Source organism: Python bivittatus, unplaced genomic scaffold (genome assembly GCF_059951505.1).
Source record: "Python bivittatus isolate LINGU-HERP-01145 unplaced genomic scaffold, Pbiv_v1 ctg000700_np1212, whole genome shotgun sequence".
Classification (NCBI taxonomy): Eukaryota; Metazoa; Chordata; class Lepidosauria; order Squamata; family Pythonidae; genus Python; species Python bivittatus.
Genome location: NW_028277098.1, coordinates 13,129,508 through 13,147,092, shown reverse-complemented (window position 1 = coordinate 13,147,092; position 17,585 = coordinate 13,129,508). Strand labels below are relative to the sequence as shown.

Sequence of the window (17,585 nt, the reverse complement as noted above, 5' to 3'; positions counted from 1 at the left end):
TTTGTGGTAACCTATTGTTATTAAGATACATCTTGCTTTACATGAATATATATTTGGTGGCCCAGTACTTTTAATAAAGTCCACACAAGCATTACCTACTGACTTCTCCCAATTTTTCTAAATCATGCATTGTCTAGTATTCTGCATTGAAGTGATCACAAAAGAGTAATCATACAAATTAATGTAATAAATAAATACATGAAAAATAAATGGATGTATGTCTTCTACCTCACCCTGGGGCCTCTCCGAGGGAGACTGTAACCCCAGGCCTCACGAGCTGAGGGTCTCTTTCCAGTGTCTGAACAATACATTGAATGATATCATGAATCAAAACTTTTCTTTCAAAGCAGTAAAGTTCATTGATTAAAAAGTTTAATTTCAGTCTTATGCCTCCCCCCTCCAATACTCCCATTGATTGGTCAATAATATTAGTGGCACAAAACAAGTCTCATTTACACAAAGTGCAATGAAAAGAATGTACGTTCTACTATCTCTTCCCCACAATATGAGGCTCTTATTGAACTCTGGCCTCTTACATTCCTAAAACGGTCTTGCCATCCAACCCTAACACGAGTACTGTGGTATCAACTATTCTAGATAAAGCATCAGTGTAAAATCTGATCATCTCATCCTGTAAAGGATGAGATCAGGGCTGCACATACTTTGAGCTCTGTCAAATCATCATCCCAGAAGTGGGCATAGCCAGAATGAAAAGTGGATGGAAAAAATGTAGGCAGAGCTCATTAATTTTGTTGTACAATTGTTTAGTCACTTCATGACCTGATGGATGCAATTTCTCCAGGACTGTCTTTCATTAACTGCTTGTTTGAGTTTTTGTAAGCTCCTGCTTGAGTCATCAATGATATTATATAGCCACCTTGCCTTCTGTTAACCTCTCCAATAAAATGTGGTTATTTATTTATTCAATTTATATGGCTGCCCGTCTCAGAATCTTGACACTGGGCAGCTAGCAACAGTGAAAAACTCCACAAAACAATAAAAACAACACATATATAACCAGTAGCTGACATAAAAACTAAACCACCACAACAAATCAACATTACCATTGCCCGGGCTCTGCTACACATCTAGATCCCCAAGCTCAGTGACAAAAACATGTCTTTAGGGTCTTGCAAAAGGCCAGCAAAGTTAGGGCCAATCTAATCCCTGGAGGGGTGATTGTGATGGAATGTATCTACGAAGAGGAAGAGGATGTGGGGGATAGCAACAGAGAGCAGGGCTATCAGGAAGGAGGGGGTGCATTCCAGGAAGGGAAAAGAGACAAAAGACAACACAGTCTTCAGGGGGAGTGTGGGAAGCATAAGAGGTTCAGGATAGCCACTCCCTAGAATCTCCCAGGGTATGTCCACTAGTTGCAGTAGCGTAGATTTAGTCTGGCAAGATTCTGTCTATAAGGTGTAAGCAAATAAAGGAGCTTAACTCAACTGGACTGTTTTATTGTTGTTCTTGGGCTAGGCCTGACAATGATGTTTCAAAGGACGGGCACCATGACAGACGAGGCTTTCTTCCTGGGCCCCATCAGATAGCACTCTCTAATACTGTATTTTTTTAAATGGTAATTTTATTAAATACACTCCCTAATACTGTAGACAGAACCTGGAACATGCCTCTCCTACCAAACCTGATGGGACAGCTAGACATAATTGGGGAGAGGTGGTCCCTCAGATAAGCTAATAAATAAGATAATTTTACTATTAATAACAGTTATTATTAATACGTTAATAACATCCAACTTTTATTGGATTATTCATTTGTACTCTATTAAATATAAATATTGTAAGATAAAAATAATTCAAGTACCTTTCAAATGATCCCCCCTTTCATTTACATTCATGCACTTCATATATTTACTTATTCCCTTATATTCATATTCACTTCACTGTTAACTTTCAGTGGGTTTGTGTTTAGTGTCTGCTTGTCTGCTTTGAAACAATTAGGTTTTAATTACAGTTACATAATTAAGTTTTGAAACACTTTAATTTGATATCTTTCTAAACCACCTAATAACTACACTTCTCTTGGAGGGGGGTGAACAAAACTTTAAGAGCATGCTATTCAAAATAAAATAGTAAATTTTAACATATAGTAATACCAGCATTATAAATATAGGTTTTTTTATAACATTATAAATACAGATTGTCCTTAATAGATCATTATGAATTTACTCATACTTTATCTTGCTTGCTGTGACTTTTGCACAGTGAGGGTGAACTCCAGGAGTCTTCCTTGAATTGTTTAAGGGAGGCTGAATGGCTTAATAGCTGGATGGCTGGTTGAGTGTTGATAGAGTTTCTGACCGTTGATGCTGTAGCTTGCAGAAGGCAGGAAGTGCTACAGAGGAGCATTAGATCAAGAAGTTGCTAAGTCTTAGAAGTTCTGATCTGAGTAAGAGAACTTGGTTAACCCAACCACATCAGCCTCTGACATTGTGATGATTCCATTATCCAGACAATACTAAAGCTTTGGCTGACGTCTTTTTAAATTTGTAATTTCTAGTTCCATTCCCTATAAACTTTCCCATGCCAAGTTAAAACAGGAAAATAATGGTCATGTCAAAATATTTATACTTTCTAAGTGTGTTCTTTTAGTGCATTCTTCCCCAAACTGAGACCCTCCAGATGTATTGCACTACAACTCACAGGGCACTAAACTGGGGAAGATGTTGCCATGCTAGCCGAGAACGATGGGAAGTGTAACTCATTAAGAAAGTGCCATGCTTGATTTTATCTGATCTTTGAAGCTCAAAATAAAGCTCTCACTTTTTCTCTTTGAGACATACCGGTGATTTTTGTTGGGCTGAAAGAGTAAAGATAAGGCTTTGGTAGATTTCTGAGCTAAGAAACCTGGGATATGAGTCTCTTTCCATATGCAGATAAACAATTTTCTGAGCTTCATCAAAACAAGACTGAGTTGGTTCCTGAATCTTCATGGTAATACCTTCTCTTACTGGACTGTCAATATTAATCTGAAAAAAAGGAAAGTAGTTTTTATTTTACTTTTTCAAGGATAGCCAGAAGGCAAAAAGCTGGACAGAGTAAGATGTTGAAGAAGGTACAAACACTGGCATCAAGAAAGATGGAAATCTTGAAACTGTCACGACACCAGGGTGGTTATTTGCAAGTTGGGCAGACATACCCAAATAAACAGAGAAACCAATAGAAAAACACACAAACCATCAAAATACAGAATAACTGAAGCCAAACCAAACATATTCCAATTCAAAATCATTTCAGGATGGGCTCGGACCTAAAGGTCTGGCCCACTGCTTTATCAAAGGCCAACAGATACTAGAGCCAGTATGGTGTAGGGGTTACAATGCTGGTTAAAATGCCACTGTAAATGTCACAGAAGCTCACTGGGTGACTTCAAGCCAGCTACTGACAGCCCAACCTATCTCACAGAGTAGTTGGTGTAAGAAAAAAATGGGAGGAAGAGGTTCTGTGTATGCTGACATGAGCTCCTGAAGGAACAATGGAATATAAATCTGATAAATAAGTGGCTAAATAAATAAAAGGAAGTGTAGAAACATAAAATGATACGGAGATATCATTGCCATTCTTTCATATTTGTAATTTTGTTATTTTTGAAGACCTTTTTATATAACAGGAAAAAATAGAGATGGATGTGACCTGAAATTTTATTTCATCCTGTGAATGTTTTGTCACAGATGACCAAGTCACCCCTGATTGACTTCATCAATACATTTGATGCTGTTTGGTGTGCCATAATGGAGACCCATATTTGAAATCTATATTTAAACACAATGAAGACTTCTACCATGACATTTGGTAGCAGAAGTTGTGTTGATGACCAATAACTTAGATAATTTTAAAAGAGAATTAGACGAATCCACAGAGGAACAGAGACACTACATCTCTGAATATCAAGATACTGCAGTGGGAAATGTCTTTCACATGTCAACCTGCTCATGTGCTTCCTGGGCTGCATTTGAGTTGCGTCTCTGAGAAACCAATTGATGGACTAATGAGATCCTTAGCTGGACCCAGCAGGCTTGTTTTATCCTCTCTAATAATTCAAATAATTTTAGTATTCCAATGAAAGTTGGAAAAGGATCAGAAGGATAATAAGTATGGAGAAGTGCACATAGCAGGTATGTTTGTTTTTTGAACTGAACATTAGGCCACCTAAATAAATGTGAAACAACTGTAATATTTAATGTACCATGAATTCATTATACATTTATTTATAATGTATTTATTTATAAAGGTAAACTTCTAGAGACATGTCTTCTCTCTTCTAGCCACCTGCTTGTGTAGCCTTATGTTGAGATATATTTGGAAGAAATGAGGTATTTCTCATTAGTAAAAAAAAGAAAAATCTTATTCATTATGCCAAACCAATTGGTGAGGTTTCAGTCTGCAATGCAAGGTGTCCACTAGGAGAAATTATTTACAGTGCTCAACATCTGTGAGAGCATCCCCATGTTTCTCTGCAAAACAAGAGAAATGGTATTGTATTCCAATCCAATTTATTAATTTACCTCTTTTGGGGCCTGGGGTTGGATATATTCCTTGAAAAGTTTCTGTGCCTCTGAAATTCTTTTCCTCTGTGATAAAATCTTCTTATACCTTTCACAAGCCAACCAGAATTCCATGTTCTCATCACTATATTCTGTCTTCAGGTAGGATTTGTAGACGATTGGCCCATCTGAAAATGATATGGGGTCAAATGTTGATTTGCAAACCATATTAAGAGTAATTATGATATCAGTTATGTTTTAATCTCAGTATGAGATGTCCTATGAGGGATCCTTTTCTGAGGCTCTGAAATTGGAACTGGATGTGAAAGTTACCTCAGCAGATAACTGTGTATTACTTTCCTCCTCCCATCTACCATAATATGTAGTTAAGGGAATATTCAATGAGATATTTCTTTTTCATCTTTCTCACCATTCTCATTCTCAAGGACCTGTGACACTATAGTCTACAACTCCCAGCTGTTCTATCCATTAACATATTCTATTCTCCTAGTAGTGTAGGAGATTTTGGGGTGTAAAACTAAAAGCTCCTAATCCAAATGCATCTTCCCAGGGAGAACAAACCACTGGTTCAGCTATATGGAGTCAAGTTGGACAACTAGCCCATTACAAAAACACTTTCCCAGGAAAACTGCACTGTCAGCTTAGCCATAAAACATTTATAAGGTCAAGGAATCCTGATGAAGTGGCAAAAGATATTGGGAAGCAAGCATTGCTCTGGGAAAGCAAAAGAAAGTAATTCCCTAGAAAGAAACTCTGTTCATGAAATACTGCCTCTTTTTCTTTCAAAACCCCATTGTCTTTATTATTATGCCCCATTATCTCATAGTTACACCATAATGACCTCACTATACAAATGATGCGTTATATCCAATGAAACACCTGGCTGCTGTATCCAATCACATGTCTATAATGAGGGACTGCCTAGGCCTATCTTTGCCTCCAGTGCTCTACAGTGGAATAAACCAATTTGTGTTCCAGTGTCCTGGTCTTTGGTTCAAATGTACCCCTAAACAATTCTATTACAAATTAGTGGCAGAAGTGGAATACTCTGGAAACACAGGAGGTGGAATTCTGCTTCTTGGCAAGCACCGGACAATCTACATCGAGGACCAAATTGATAAGGTTGTCTCCCTTTCCTTCTGTGTCTGTGGGAATGCTCCAGGTACTGCCCCAGAGGGTGTGGCAGTGGCACACAATGAGTGGTTATCCCAGGATATTTCCTCAAGTACATGGAGGGAGGTATGTTGATGCCTACAAGTTGACAAGGCATGTGGTATAGCCCTGGTCCCTGTGTTGACTGTGAGACTGGATGGGCAAGAAATGTGTCACCATGCATGAACAGATGGGGACAAGCTGGGCTTCTGGGTGAGTGCATCCATGCACATCTGTGGTAGGTAGGCTGATAGAAGCTAAGTCCACCATCTTCAGGGGGCCTATTTATATAAATAGCATGGATGAAAAAGGAAAACTCAGCACATTCACCATCATAAAGTCTAATTCTTGGGCACTTCTATAGTACCACTACAGGTCAAATGTTTAGCTTTTACTTGTTTATTCTTGAGAGTTTAGATGACAATTCTCCCATCTCATTGCACTTATATGTACTTGTCCACTATCATGCTATTTTCTGGTAGAGAGGTGTGGTTCCTCACATTTTCTCTGCTTTTCTCTGCTATAGATTTCTTGGAGAAAAACAACAACCTTGTTTTCTATTTCTCCAGTGAATTTTAGCACAGAAAAGAAGAATGTCAAGTTACCCTTTTATGAAGCTGGAAGGTCATCTGGAAGTATCATCTGACCAGATAATTTTTTGGCACATGTTTTTATTGTTTGCTTCAGTGGAGTTATTTATTCACTGAATAAATGCTTTAGGTGATAGATAGATAGTAGATAAATGATGATAGATGATAGATAGATATAGATAGACAGACATCTGGTTAACTGATCTACTATCACTAGAAAATAGAATATTTATCAAATCACTTTAGAGCAGAAAGCAAAGGAAAAAGGCTCTGGTAGAATTAAATTGTATTTTTTTCTGAAAGGGGAGAGAAATAATAATTTACCGAGTTAAAATAACATAAACCATATCATTATTTAAAATACTTGGGGAAAAAAACAGTGTTTTGTCTGGTGGCTGAAGGACATTCAGGTGGGAATTAGATTAGCTTTTCTGGGAAGAGCATTTCCCAGCTAAGAGGCCCTTTCTAAACAGATTTTCTCATCTGGTCATCCACCATGTCTCAAATGACGTTAGTAGTCTGGTTTACTGAATCTTTTTTGTAAACACCAATGGTAGAGCTGGAACATAAACTATTAGTACTATTAGTACTAATACATAATGCAGAAATCACTATATAGAAGCCTGATCTAGAACTCTGAAAAATGTCCTGATGACAGTCTAGGTTGCTCACAAGTGGGTTAATCTGACATGGCCCTTCTGCCTTAGGGCTCATCCTCATAACTCTTAAAGATGTTTCGCTAACAATTATTTAAGGGTGTGTCCATGCAGCCTTCATCTCATCCCCTACCTATTAGTGAGGCCACCTAACTTTGCATTTATCTGATCTGACCTTATATAGTGTTCTCCATTTTCTTCCAGCTCAGTCCTTGGTATATTTGTGATGCTTTGGTGGCAGTTGTGGTGTTGATGGATTAGCCTAGATCCTGTAGGCATCCTGTCTACCTTCTGGTCACCACTGACATCCCTCCATAGGCATTTTGACTTCAGCAGAGGTTCTCTGAACAAAACCCTGGCACCTGATACAGTGCATCAGTCAGGAAAAGCCAAAGGACACAAGGAAATGAGCCAGTCTGCTCAAAAGCAGGGCCAAGTAGTCTCTTACACATGAACACGTGAAATGTGCAAGAGGCTGTTTTCTTGAAAAACAGCAGTTGCTGAAATTCTCTTCTTATGGCTTCAATAAATATTCAAGAAGTTCTTGGATGTCTTGTGAGCTTGCCTAAGTGGCTTAGTCCTGCCTGTGGGATGAAGTCTGACACTGCCAGTGCCTGTCAAGAACCTCCCCAGCATCTGTTTTTAGATGAGGAATGAGCAGTTAAGAGTGTGAAAGTGAAAAAAAGGGACAAATTCAGAGTGAATGGGTAATAGGGTGAGTGATGGAGCAAAGGGGAAACAGACTGGCAGAGTGAGCAAAAGAATGTGAGCCAACATGAGAGAGAAATAAGTGAGAGAACATGCCAGTGATGGGGTGAGAAAGGGAATGTGTAAGAGAGATAATAATGGATAATCTGTGGGGTGGGTGGAGGTTCCAATGCATGATCCTTCTGATCAGCGGGATGTATGGGATCTTCTCAGTAAAGCAGGAAAAGCAGAAATCCCCCACACATCCAAAAAATCAGGTTTTGACAGATGGTTAAACTTGCTGCTCCAGCCATTTATTGAAATTTGCCTCTTCCCACACAATACCATAAAGAGCAATTTGGGGATGTTTTTCACCAAATTAGGATTGCATTTTCTGTTGATGCCAATAGAAGAGGATATATGTAGCTCAGGGTTGAACTGTGGAGTTCTTGGTGTAATCTGAGCTTGGTTGTTTGCTTGCAGATGTTTCATTACCCAACTAGGTAACATCAGTGCTAGTGAGTGTGGGGTTTGCTCCCTGTTTATATACAGTAGGTTGACCTGGGGGTGTGGTTTTCTCCTTCTTCAATAGTTCCTCAATTAGGGTATTGCTTTCTGCTTGATTGTTTGTCTGGTGTTAATCCTGCTTATCTGAGTGTTGACTGCTGGAGAGAATTTGTGATCTTTTTGTTTCCCTCTTAGCTCTTTTATTGGCTCTTTTGAATGGTGTGTAAATGTGGTTTATCTCTATGTGTCTATTGATGGCTGATTTGTCTGAATGCCAGGCTTCCAGGAATTCCCTAGCATTTTTGGATTTAGCTTGGTCTAGGACACTCAGTTTCCCAGTTTAAACTATGGTTGACTCTGTCCATGTTTTGTGAGATTAAGGAGTTTTCATCATGTCTTCTGACTGCTAGTTGGTGTTCATGGATGTGCTCTGCTAGTCTTCTGCCCGTCTGTCCTACATAGTGGCTGTTACAATGCTTATACTGTATGTTGTAGATGACTCCTGTTTTTTCTTCTTGGGCTACTGGATCTTTTGGCTTCCTTAAGATGTTTTGGAGGGCTTTAGTTGGTTTGTGTGCTACAGAGTTGCCATGCAGTTGTAATAGTCTATTGGTTGTTTCTGAGAAGTTTTTGATGTATGGTAGTGTCATCCTTTTATTTCTTTTTTAATCCATTCAATCATGTCCAGTTCTTGGAGACTGTCTGGACATTTTGCAATTTTCTTGGCAAAGTTTTTCAGAAGTGGTTTGCCCTTGCCTCCTTCCTAGGGCTGAGAGAAAGTGACTGGCCCAAGGTCACCCAGCTGGCTTTGTGTTTAAGGCAGGACTAGAATTCACAGTCTCTCAGTTTCTAGCCTGATGCCTTAATCACAACACCAGACTGGCTCTCCATCCTTTTCATAGCTTGTGTTGGTTGTGCTGTAATGGGTTGAGTGGTCAGGAACTTTTTGATAAAGTTGTGCAGGTATCCATTTTGTTGGAAGATGTATAGGTGGTCTGTTTCCTCTTTCTGGTGTTCTGGGTTGCAGCAGTGTGTTTGTACTCATCTGAATAATGTTCTTACACAGCTCCTCTTGTGGGAGGTGAGGTTGTTACTTTGGTAATGGAGCACTTGGTTAGTGTGAGTTGCTTTTCAATAGACACACTCAGTAGCACTGATGATGTTACCTACTTGGGTAATGAAACATCTGCAAGCAAATAATGAAGCTCAGAAAGCACCAAGGATTCCACATTTTCTGTTGAGTTGGAGATTTATATATGAAGTAAGCTAAATTCTGTAAACATCAATGCAGACTTTTTTTTTTAAGTTACATTCCTTTTTTAAAAGTTTGCAAGTGTTCTTTTTACTGGAAGCAATGATATTTGCAATAACAAGATCATTTTCTGTGGGGAACACTTACATTTTTGACAGATTGGGTGTGAAAGTATGTTACCAACTGGGAAGAGGAATAATCTGAAATGTCCTTGGCAGGGCTCCATTTGTACGAATTTCCCAGTAAAAGATAATTATGTTGGGTTGCCTTTAGTCAGGTTGAACCTTCTGATACCCCTTAGTCTGACCAGCTGGTAAGTTTCTGCCTTCCATAACAAACCATAACAAAATAGGAAAAAAGGCACTCTGGACATTCCTGTCCTGCTTTACTGGGACCTTCCCAGTCAGATTTGGAAAGATGGCTAAACCCACCCTTCTAGTCATTTGTCAGAACTTGTCTCCTCTACCAGCCCAGCCCAGTCCAGCCTACTCCACCCCACTTTAGGCACAGTGATTGGTGGATCACTGCCTGGGAAATCCACCAATTGTTGCACTTTAATTTCCCCTGCAGTAAACTACTAGGAGAGCACTACTCACTAACTTTGTGAATGAGACAGAGTTGACATCAGCTATATAGAGGGAGCAACTTTATGTTGGCATACTTCATGGTGCCTCATAGACTGGAAGACAGCATGCTAAATTGGGTATTTGAATAAGTCCTGTGCCATAGGTACCCTTTACCTATTCCCATACCATCTTACTGTTCTGATCAATAATGATGTATTAACTCACATTTAGTAGCCATTAGCTTTTCAAAAGACTGAGACCACAGCAGTACTTCTTCCAGACTTATTCTTTGAGAAGCAGGAGCAGGGAGAGAAAACACAAGGTTAGAGTAGCCAATAACAATATTTTTATAACTACCTTTTATAAAATCTGAGACTAAGGACATTGAAGATCTGTCCTCATGTTTTGCTGAGCATCCATAAATACTCCCTAAATTTGATTCCTAGTTATTTTCGGACCAAGCTAAGGGGAGAGGGAAAACAATGCTACCTTTAAAGGATACTTCTTAGGTCTCACAACATATCTGTATTTTCAGATAATTTAAATGATTCACCTAAAATAATTAAAACAGTTGTAATATTACCACATGTAGGGCTGCCTATCAAGAAAGCATAGACCAGCAGAAATCTGGATAAAAGCTAGATGGCTAGAAGCAGATAGAGAAAAGTTTAACTGTTTTGCTCTCCAGAGATGGAATCCCTAAGAAAGCAATTTTTATATCTGTGTGTGTCCTTGATGGAGCCTCCAGTTCCAGTATTAAGGCTGAGCATTATTTGCATTTTGTTTTGGAAGTTGCCTTGAAGATGTTTTTATTCTTAAAGGCATTCTGTCCATCTGTAAAATGAATGAATGAATGAACGAATGACATCATCAATCAACACTGGCACTAAAAATATCTTCAAGTGCCACTGCACTTACTGCAACATTAGGACCTATTTTACTTAGGCCTTCTTTGTTCAGAACTTGAAATTTTCCTATGTAGTTACAATTTTCCTTTGTAATGGAAATCTTACCCGATTTTTAAACTGTATATTTACTCATTCTTTCTCAACAGGTGCACTTGGAAATAACCAGTAAACAACCCAATCAACATGTACTTTAAAAATAGTTCCACCGAATTGATTGGGACCTACTCTTAGTTAAGTAGGATTGCAGACATTACATCAGAAATTACATTAGAAAGATACTACTGAAAGGAAGAGTAGTACAAAAATAACTAAATAGAACCATTATAATTAATATGTTATATTATGTTACAAAGTACTACGAAGTAATTTATTCTCGTAATTATTGAAAGGAATGGGTCATTTTGGATTTCTGCTGTTCATAACTGGGGAGTGAAGTAACTGAATGTCTGGCATTAAAGAAATTGAAGGGATTAGTTCTCGTAGACTGCCTTGTGCTGGGATTCAAACAGCAAATCAGAGGTATTTGTTTTCATCTGCTCCTTTGGCCTGATATCACCTCCCAAACACTCACCAAAGCAACTTCATTATTTTAAAGCTTAGCTATAATCCATTCTTGATTAAAAGTAAAATAGGCCTCTGGATGTTGAAACCAAATAAAAGATTCATAAACCTGCCTCATTATAGCCCAGCCCAGCTGTTTTGTAGGGTTTTATAGGCTTGTTAGTTTCTAATCGCCTTCATTATTTTCATTGGAATACATGAATAGATGTGTATGTATGTGTCTGTCTGTCTGTCTGTCTATGTGTTATGCTAGTAGCACCCCTGGGCCTGTAATCATTTGTTAACAATCAATGAGGCAATCTTTGATGACAATGTAATCTGGGTTATATTTGTTCAGCACCCAGAACTTCTATTTAGGACCAATCAAAATAGCATTAAAAGGTGTGCAAGCTTTCTAATTGTCCAGAATTCATCAGGCAAAACATTAACCAAAGGGAAAAAAGAATGGGGAAGAGAGTGTAAACTGTTAGGTCAAATGATTCAAGCCATGTGGTCTGTGGTCCAAAGTCCCAGGAACTCCTACATTTGTCATATGACAAAAAACCCACAACAAAACAAATGGCCTTTGTGTTTCATAGCTGGTGGGGGAATAATTACTTTCTTTATCCTTGAATGCCCAATATAGATTGATACTAATGAGAGTACATTTTTAAAATTCCACCTTAGACTGACTTAGAACTACAGACCACACTGAGCAGTGTCTGCAGGGCAGATGAGCAAAGAAAGCTTGACAGTCACAGCTGTACAATCAAAGCCCTGCCTCGTGTGTGTGTATGTGTGTGTGTGTGTGTGTGTGTGTCTAGTATAGATGGATCCCCATTTACCCAATGAAACTTTCCATCCCTATGTATCCAGTCTCTCCCCAAATCTGTTGTATTCCCAAACACTCCAGATCAGATTAAAGTGAAAGCATGGAGGGTTATGAATGGGACTGGGGAAGCAATACATGGAAGGATGCTGTTCTATCAGTGGACATACACAACTGAATTCAACTTGAATGTCAGCGGCCCTTTCATAACTGCTGAGCATGTCACTGAATTCTCTGAATGAGACAACAGATCCATGATAACAATGAGCTCAGCCTAATTTTATCCACTACTTTTTACCTGGCATCTCAGGCCTTACTCCAGAAGCTTGTAGGAAGTATATTCATCTGGTTTCATGTCTAAATGACAGAATTTCTATTTTGCTAATGGTTTGGGGTCAGAAAATATATAAACAATGAATTCATCAGGCTATGAGCTCTAAATGTGGTGGCTAAAGTAGGCCTATCTGACCAGGAGACTGGAGATTTCCCATGTTTGTCCATTTCTGGCTTGTCTTTTCTCAAAAAAGTTAAGGCTTTATACATGCTTGTGCATATACATCTTATTTTTATATTCTTCAGTGAAGGTTGGGTTAGGCTGAGAAAAAAATCAAGGTCATCAATGACCTTCATGGCTAAAAGATTTGGTCCTAACTCTCTTCTGTTCTAGATGTTTTAATCACCACATCATATTGGCTCTCTGCAAGGAAAGCTGTCTGTCCTATCAATGGCATTTGTGTTTAAAATATTTCCATTTAAAACAAAGGAACCATGTACCACTAAATCACACTCTGAATCTTGACTGGGTCCCCATATAGGATTTGGCCCAACATTTTCTCCTTCTCCTTCCATTGTTATTTGCTTCCAAAAGTTTTATATAAATATGGGTAGGACAAGTAGCATGTGAAGCTCACTCTTGGAAAACTGAGCATTCCTAGTCTACTCCTTTACCCTTTGTTCTGTAAATAAACCTCCTTGTGGATTGGTTTGTACTTACTTGGAAATGACTGTATTTGTGCCATCTCTGAACAAATTGCACAGCCAACAGATGCTGCGATTCATAATCCTGGATGAAGAAAACAAATATATTTAAGCATTCTGGTCAAGGGATATTGGTAAGATGCAGGCCCATAATGTATAAACAAATATATGCATGGTAATGCTTACGTATTGATGCAACTTTAGGTCATCTTCCAGACAAAACAAACCAGTTCTGGTCTTATCGGAGCTTACCTTGAGCTGATTATGTATGAGTTGAGCTAATATCCTGATTATTAGCTATCTTTCAATCCTTGCAAGCTTATACCCTTCTCCCTTGTCTCCTATCCCTGGGGCAGTTTCCCAGAATATCTGTGTGATGAAACCTTTTCTAAGTTCCTCATAACCCCTCTGTTCCATGAAGCCTTGGCCTTAAGTCTCAAATTTCCATATCTAACTGAACCTAAGATCTAGCATGTCCCTATAACATGCCTCAGTTTCCCTCTTTTTCTTCTGCTTTCCCTGTTGAATTTTAGATTGTAAGCTCCCTGATGCCAGTTCACTTTTTAGTAGATCTGCATCAGGGAGCACCATGCATATCACCATCATCATCATCATCATCATCATCAACATCCAGGTATCTTTTCTTATTATAGTGCACTCCTGTGCCCATGTTTCTGGTAGTTAAAATGTACCAAAGGTAATAGAACTTTTGGAAGTAAAGTGAGTAGGATTGTTCTCTGTCATTCTCTTCTTGGAGAAGCCATTCAAGAGGAAAGCAGCATCTTTGCTGCCCCTGTGTGGACTCCTCTGACAATGCTTTCCTATATCCTCTGACAATGTTTACTACATACAATCAGAGGATCTATGCAGACGAAGCTGAGGTGTGAAGAACTAATATAGTCAGTTATCCTGGGAACAGGGGGCTTTAGATGTGATTGGGTATACCTCTGTGGGTATACCTCTGTAATATACATTTGGGTATATATCTGTGGTTTCTAGATTATTGGGAATGTACTCCTTAAAGCAGTGTTTCTCAATCTTGGCAGCTTTCAGAGGTGTGGACTTTAACTCTCACAAGTCCACACATCTGGGGACTTCTGGGAGTTGAAGTCTACATATCTGAAAGCTGCCATGGTTGAGAAACACTGCCTTAAAATGAATATCTAAAATGTCTTAATTGCAGGACTGGTTTTATCGTTAGCTACAGTGGAATAGCTGCATCGGGTAGCACAGTCTGAGTGTTCTGAGTTACAACAAATTTTCAGTTATTTAATTTATTGTTGTACATTTACTGCCATGAAGAAGGAGAGGAAACTGGAATAGTTTACCTCCTACAAAATAAATTGCTTGGCGTTGAGGTCCTGTGCTTCTTGACTTGGCTGGTTATGGAAGTCATTTGTTACTTGACCTCAGACTGCAAAGTGTAATTGGTTCCTCAAGTTCAGTGGCTCTTTCAGATTTCAGGGAGGTGGTTAACTACCATACGGTGGCCTTTCCTTCTCAATCAGCAAAGTTATAAAGGAAGAAAATACATAAAATATTTCTCCTGAAAGCCTAGAGCCCTGGAACATACAATTCAGGACTTCTAGCCATTCTCTATAGCCATGCCTGTTTGTTTTTATCTGACACACTAGAGGTTAGCTTTCACTGAAGTTAAAATGAGAAGTATGTCTGTCTAATAAAGATATCTGCATGGAGGTTGGTTCCTCTTGGTTCCTCAAAAATGAGCCACAAATCTTCACAAAGTTGTGAAACAGCTAGGTATCTAGAGTTTGTTAAACAAAGGATTGCTTCATGCTTTTTGAAAAGCGTGCCCTGCACTTTATAAAATCTTCTGCTGTTTTTCAAATCATTTTAAGAAAGTTTACCTGCTTTTGCATCACTGTTCAGAATTCCATAAAGCAAGAATTCTCAAATTGTGAGTCTTCTCCCCCACCCCCTGGAGGCTGCAAGTGAGTAGAGGGGAGTCACAATTGTGTGTGAGTTTTAAATGTTGTTGAGGCTTGTGCACACAAAGCAGAAGTACTATCAGAACTTCTTCCTGTTTCCCTGGGCAAAACTTGCATGCAAAGTAGGGGGTAAAATGTTAGTACTTTTGGGTGTAAATGATGCTGTCAGTTAGGGAGACTTGCACCCAGATCCTTATTTAGAGATAAAGAATAATGGGTGAACTTGCTACTTCTCAGCCTAATTCATTTCAAAGGGATGTTGTATGGATGAAAAATGGAACTAGGGGTTAACTCATTATATATTTCATCCCTGGCTCTTTGGAAGAAGAGTTGGTTAAAATGTATTAGTGAATGGACAAGAAACCTGACAACTCTATTTAATAATTTTATAACAATAGTACTTCTTTTACTATATTTTATATTTTTATTATTTTATTTTAAATTTCTAATGTAAGCATAAACAATCAAGCCAGTATTGATTTAAAGTTCAATTATTATGTTCCAGATATCATTATCATTATCATCATCACATAGTTCAAAGCCAGTGACAATAAACGAGCAAGTGAATTTTGAATTAATCTTTGCCTTTGCATTCCACATGGACATCTTCATTAATATATAAAACATATTAAAAATATATGTTGAGATCTGAATGTAGCACCATTATCTTTGCCTGCATATTTGAACTATGGAAACAATTTAAAAAATAGTAATTTCTCTGATCTTTTGATGGCTAGTGGGTGATTTGATCTGCTGAATACGTTTTTCCATGAAGACAAGATTGTGAACCTTTCTGAGTCTTTCAACATTGTCAATGACTCTTCCAGTGACTGTGAAATATTATTTCAGTTGTAATAAGGTATATAACTAGGTATGCATGAACTTAACATATTTCCTTTTAAAAAAATAGGTACTTTTTCACAGGGAAAGTAAATGGATAAAGCTGTGATTAAATTTATGTTAGACTTACTCTTTGTCCAAAATTGTTTCAGCAGCAGGGCATTTCAGCTATACACACAAATAAGACTCATGCCTTTAGCATATTTCTATCCCCCGCCCCTCCAAAAAAAAATCAGGATTGGGCTATCTTATATGTTTTAGTCTCAGAGATATAATATCTTACTATTGTATGACCTTAATTTTTCTACTTTACCAAGTTTGCATTATACAATTTACAAAACACGGTGTATCTATTTTAGTTGCAGTGTATCTATCTTAGTTGTAACTGTATGTATCTTAGCCCACAGTTTTCTTCTAGCCTGGGAAAGACTTAGAACCCTTCAGAACATGGCTCATATCCACTGATTCAGAGTTAATAACTAAGAATTAAGAAATCAAATGATAGATATTCATTAATTACCATTGACGGTAGTTGAACAGAAATGGTTTCCCAAAAGTCAGATGAATGGTATTCCCATCCTTTCTGCCTTTCATCAACCCACTCAGTCTTGTAAGTTTTCCCTTCCCCCTGTAAAACAAGCCACATAAATTCACCTCTTTTTCAGAATTGGGTTAATGGGTTTCTGAATGTTTTTATTAGAAGCACAAATAGGTGGTGCCACATGAAACAGTAAAATATTTCAAACTGAGGAGAACCTATTAAACTGATACTGCCCTTACTCTTCTAGACTGCTCCACGGAATTTATATGGAGAATAACCAGAAACCTTGAACAATAGCTGTTTCAAAAATTTCTTGGCAATCAAGAATAGGCTAGTTGCATACTTACCACAATATCCTCCAAGGTTTTGAGGAGGAACTTATTTTGATGGTTGAGGAAATTATTTGCTTCTGTTTAAAATCAGAAGTATGCCAAAATCAGACCGTGGTTAGTAGACTTTTGCTTGCAGAGGATACAGGATTGGGGATCTGCTTCTTGAAAAGAACAGTATATCGTATTAATGTGTCCCTCTTGGTCTTACTGAAAGCAGTAAGCACTTCCCTTCTGCTTTTGGGAGATCATTGAGCATTGTCATCTTCAAGCGTTTACATTCAAACTTTGCTTGTGGTTAGTGGGAAGTTCTTTTTATGAAAAAAAAAAAAGAAAGAAAGTTTCATCAGCCTTCAGAGATCCATTGATAAGAGGATGTTTGTTCTGTCACTTGTAGGATATCTTTAGTGATTGACTGAAGCTGCATTAATTTTTTTGGAAGAGGTTATGAAAAATGACTGCAGTCAACAGATAAGGCTGTCATTTTGTGACTAAAAGTTTCCAGCTCCTTATCAAGAGACACTTCTCTTCTTCAACTACAAACCCTCATCTGAAAAGTGATGAGGAACTAGAGATAGGTGTAAACAACATTCTTTCCACAATGAAATAGCCATAACATGTGATCAATTACTGAAATATGCTTTTTGTGAAGTTCTTATATTTGCAGATTTTAAAAGCAATTCTTGGGCATACTCCAATTAGTAGTTTACACAATGTATAGCTATATGGAATTGTCTAT

General features: G+C 38.1%; 1 protein-coding gene across 2 annotated transcripts; it reads right to left on the bottom strand.

The window, feature by feature from the left end:
- Positions 1–159: 159 nt before the first annotated feature.
- RGS13 (regulator of G protein signaling 13) lies at positions 160–17,271 on the bottom strand. 2 transcript variants are annotated; one of them, XM_007420996.4, is made up of 5 exons: positions 16,865–17,271; positions 13,204–13,272; positions 10,158–10,219; positions 4,523–4,689; positions 160–2,986 (listed from the first exon to the last, which is right to left on the bottom strand). In XM_007420996.4, exons 2-5 carry the CDS (start codon positions 13,266–13,268, stop codon positions 2,777–2,779), a joined length of 504 nt encoding a protein of 167 aa, XP_007421058.3. In that variant the 5' UTR covers positions 13,269–13,272; positions 16,865–17,271; the 3' UTR covers positions 160–2,776. The 2 variants fall into 2 exon arrangements, with proteins under 2 accessions (XP_007421058.3, XP_088009392.1); XM_088153266.1 differs by lacking the exon at positions 16,865–17,271 and adding an exon at positions 16,497–16,599.
- Positions 17,272–17,585: the final 314 nt, after the last annotated feature.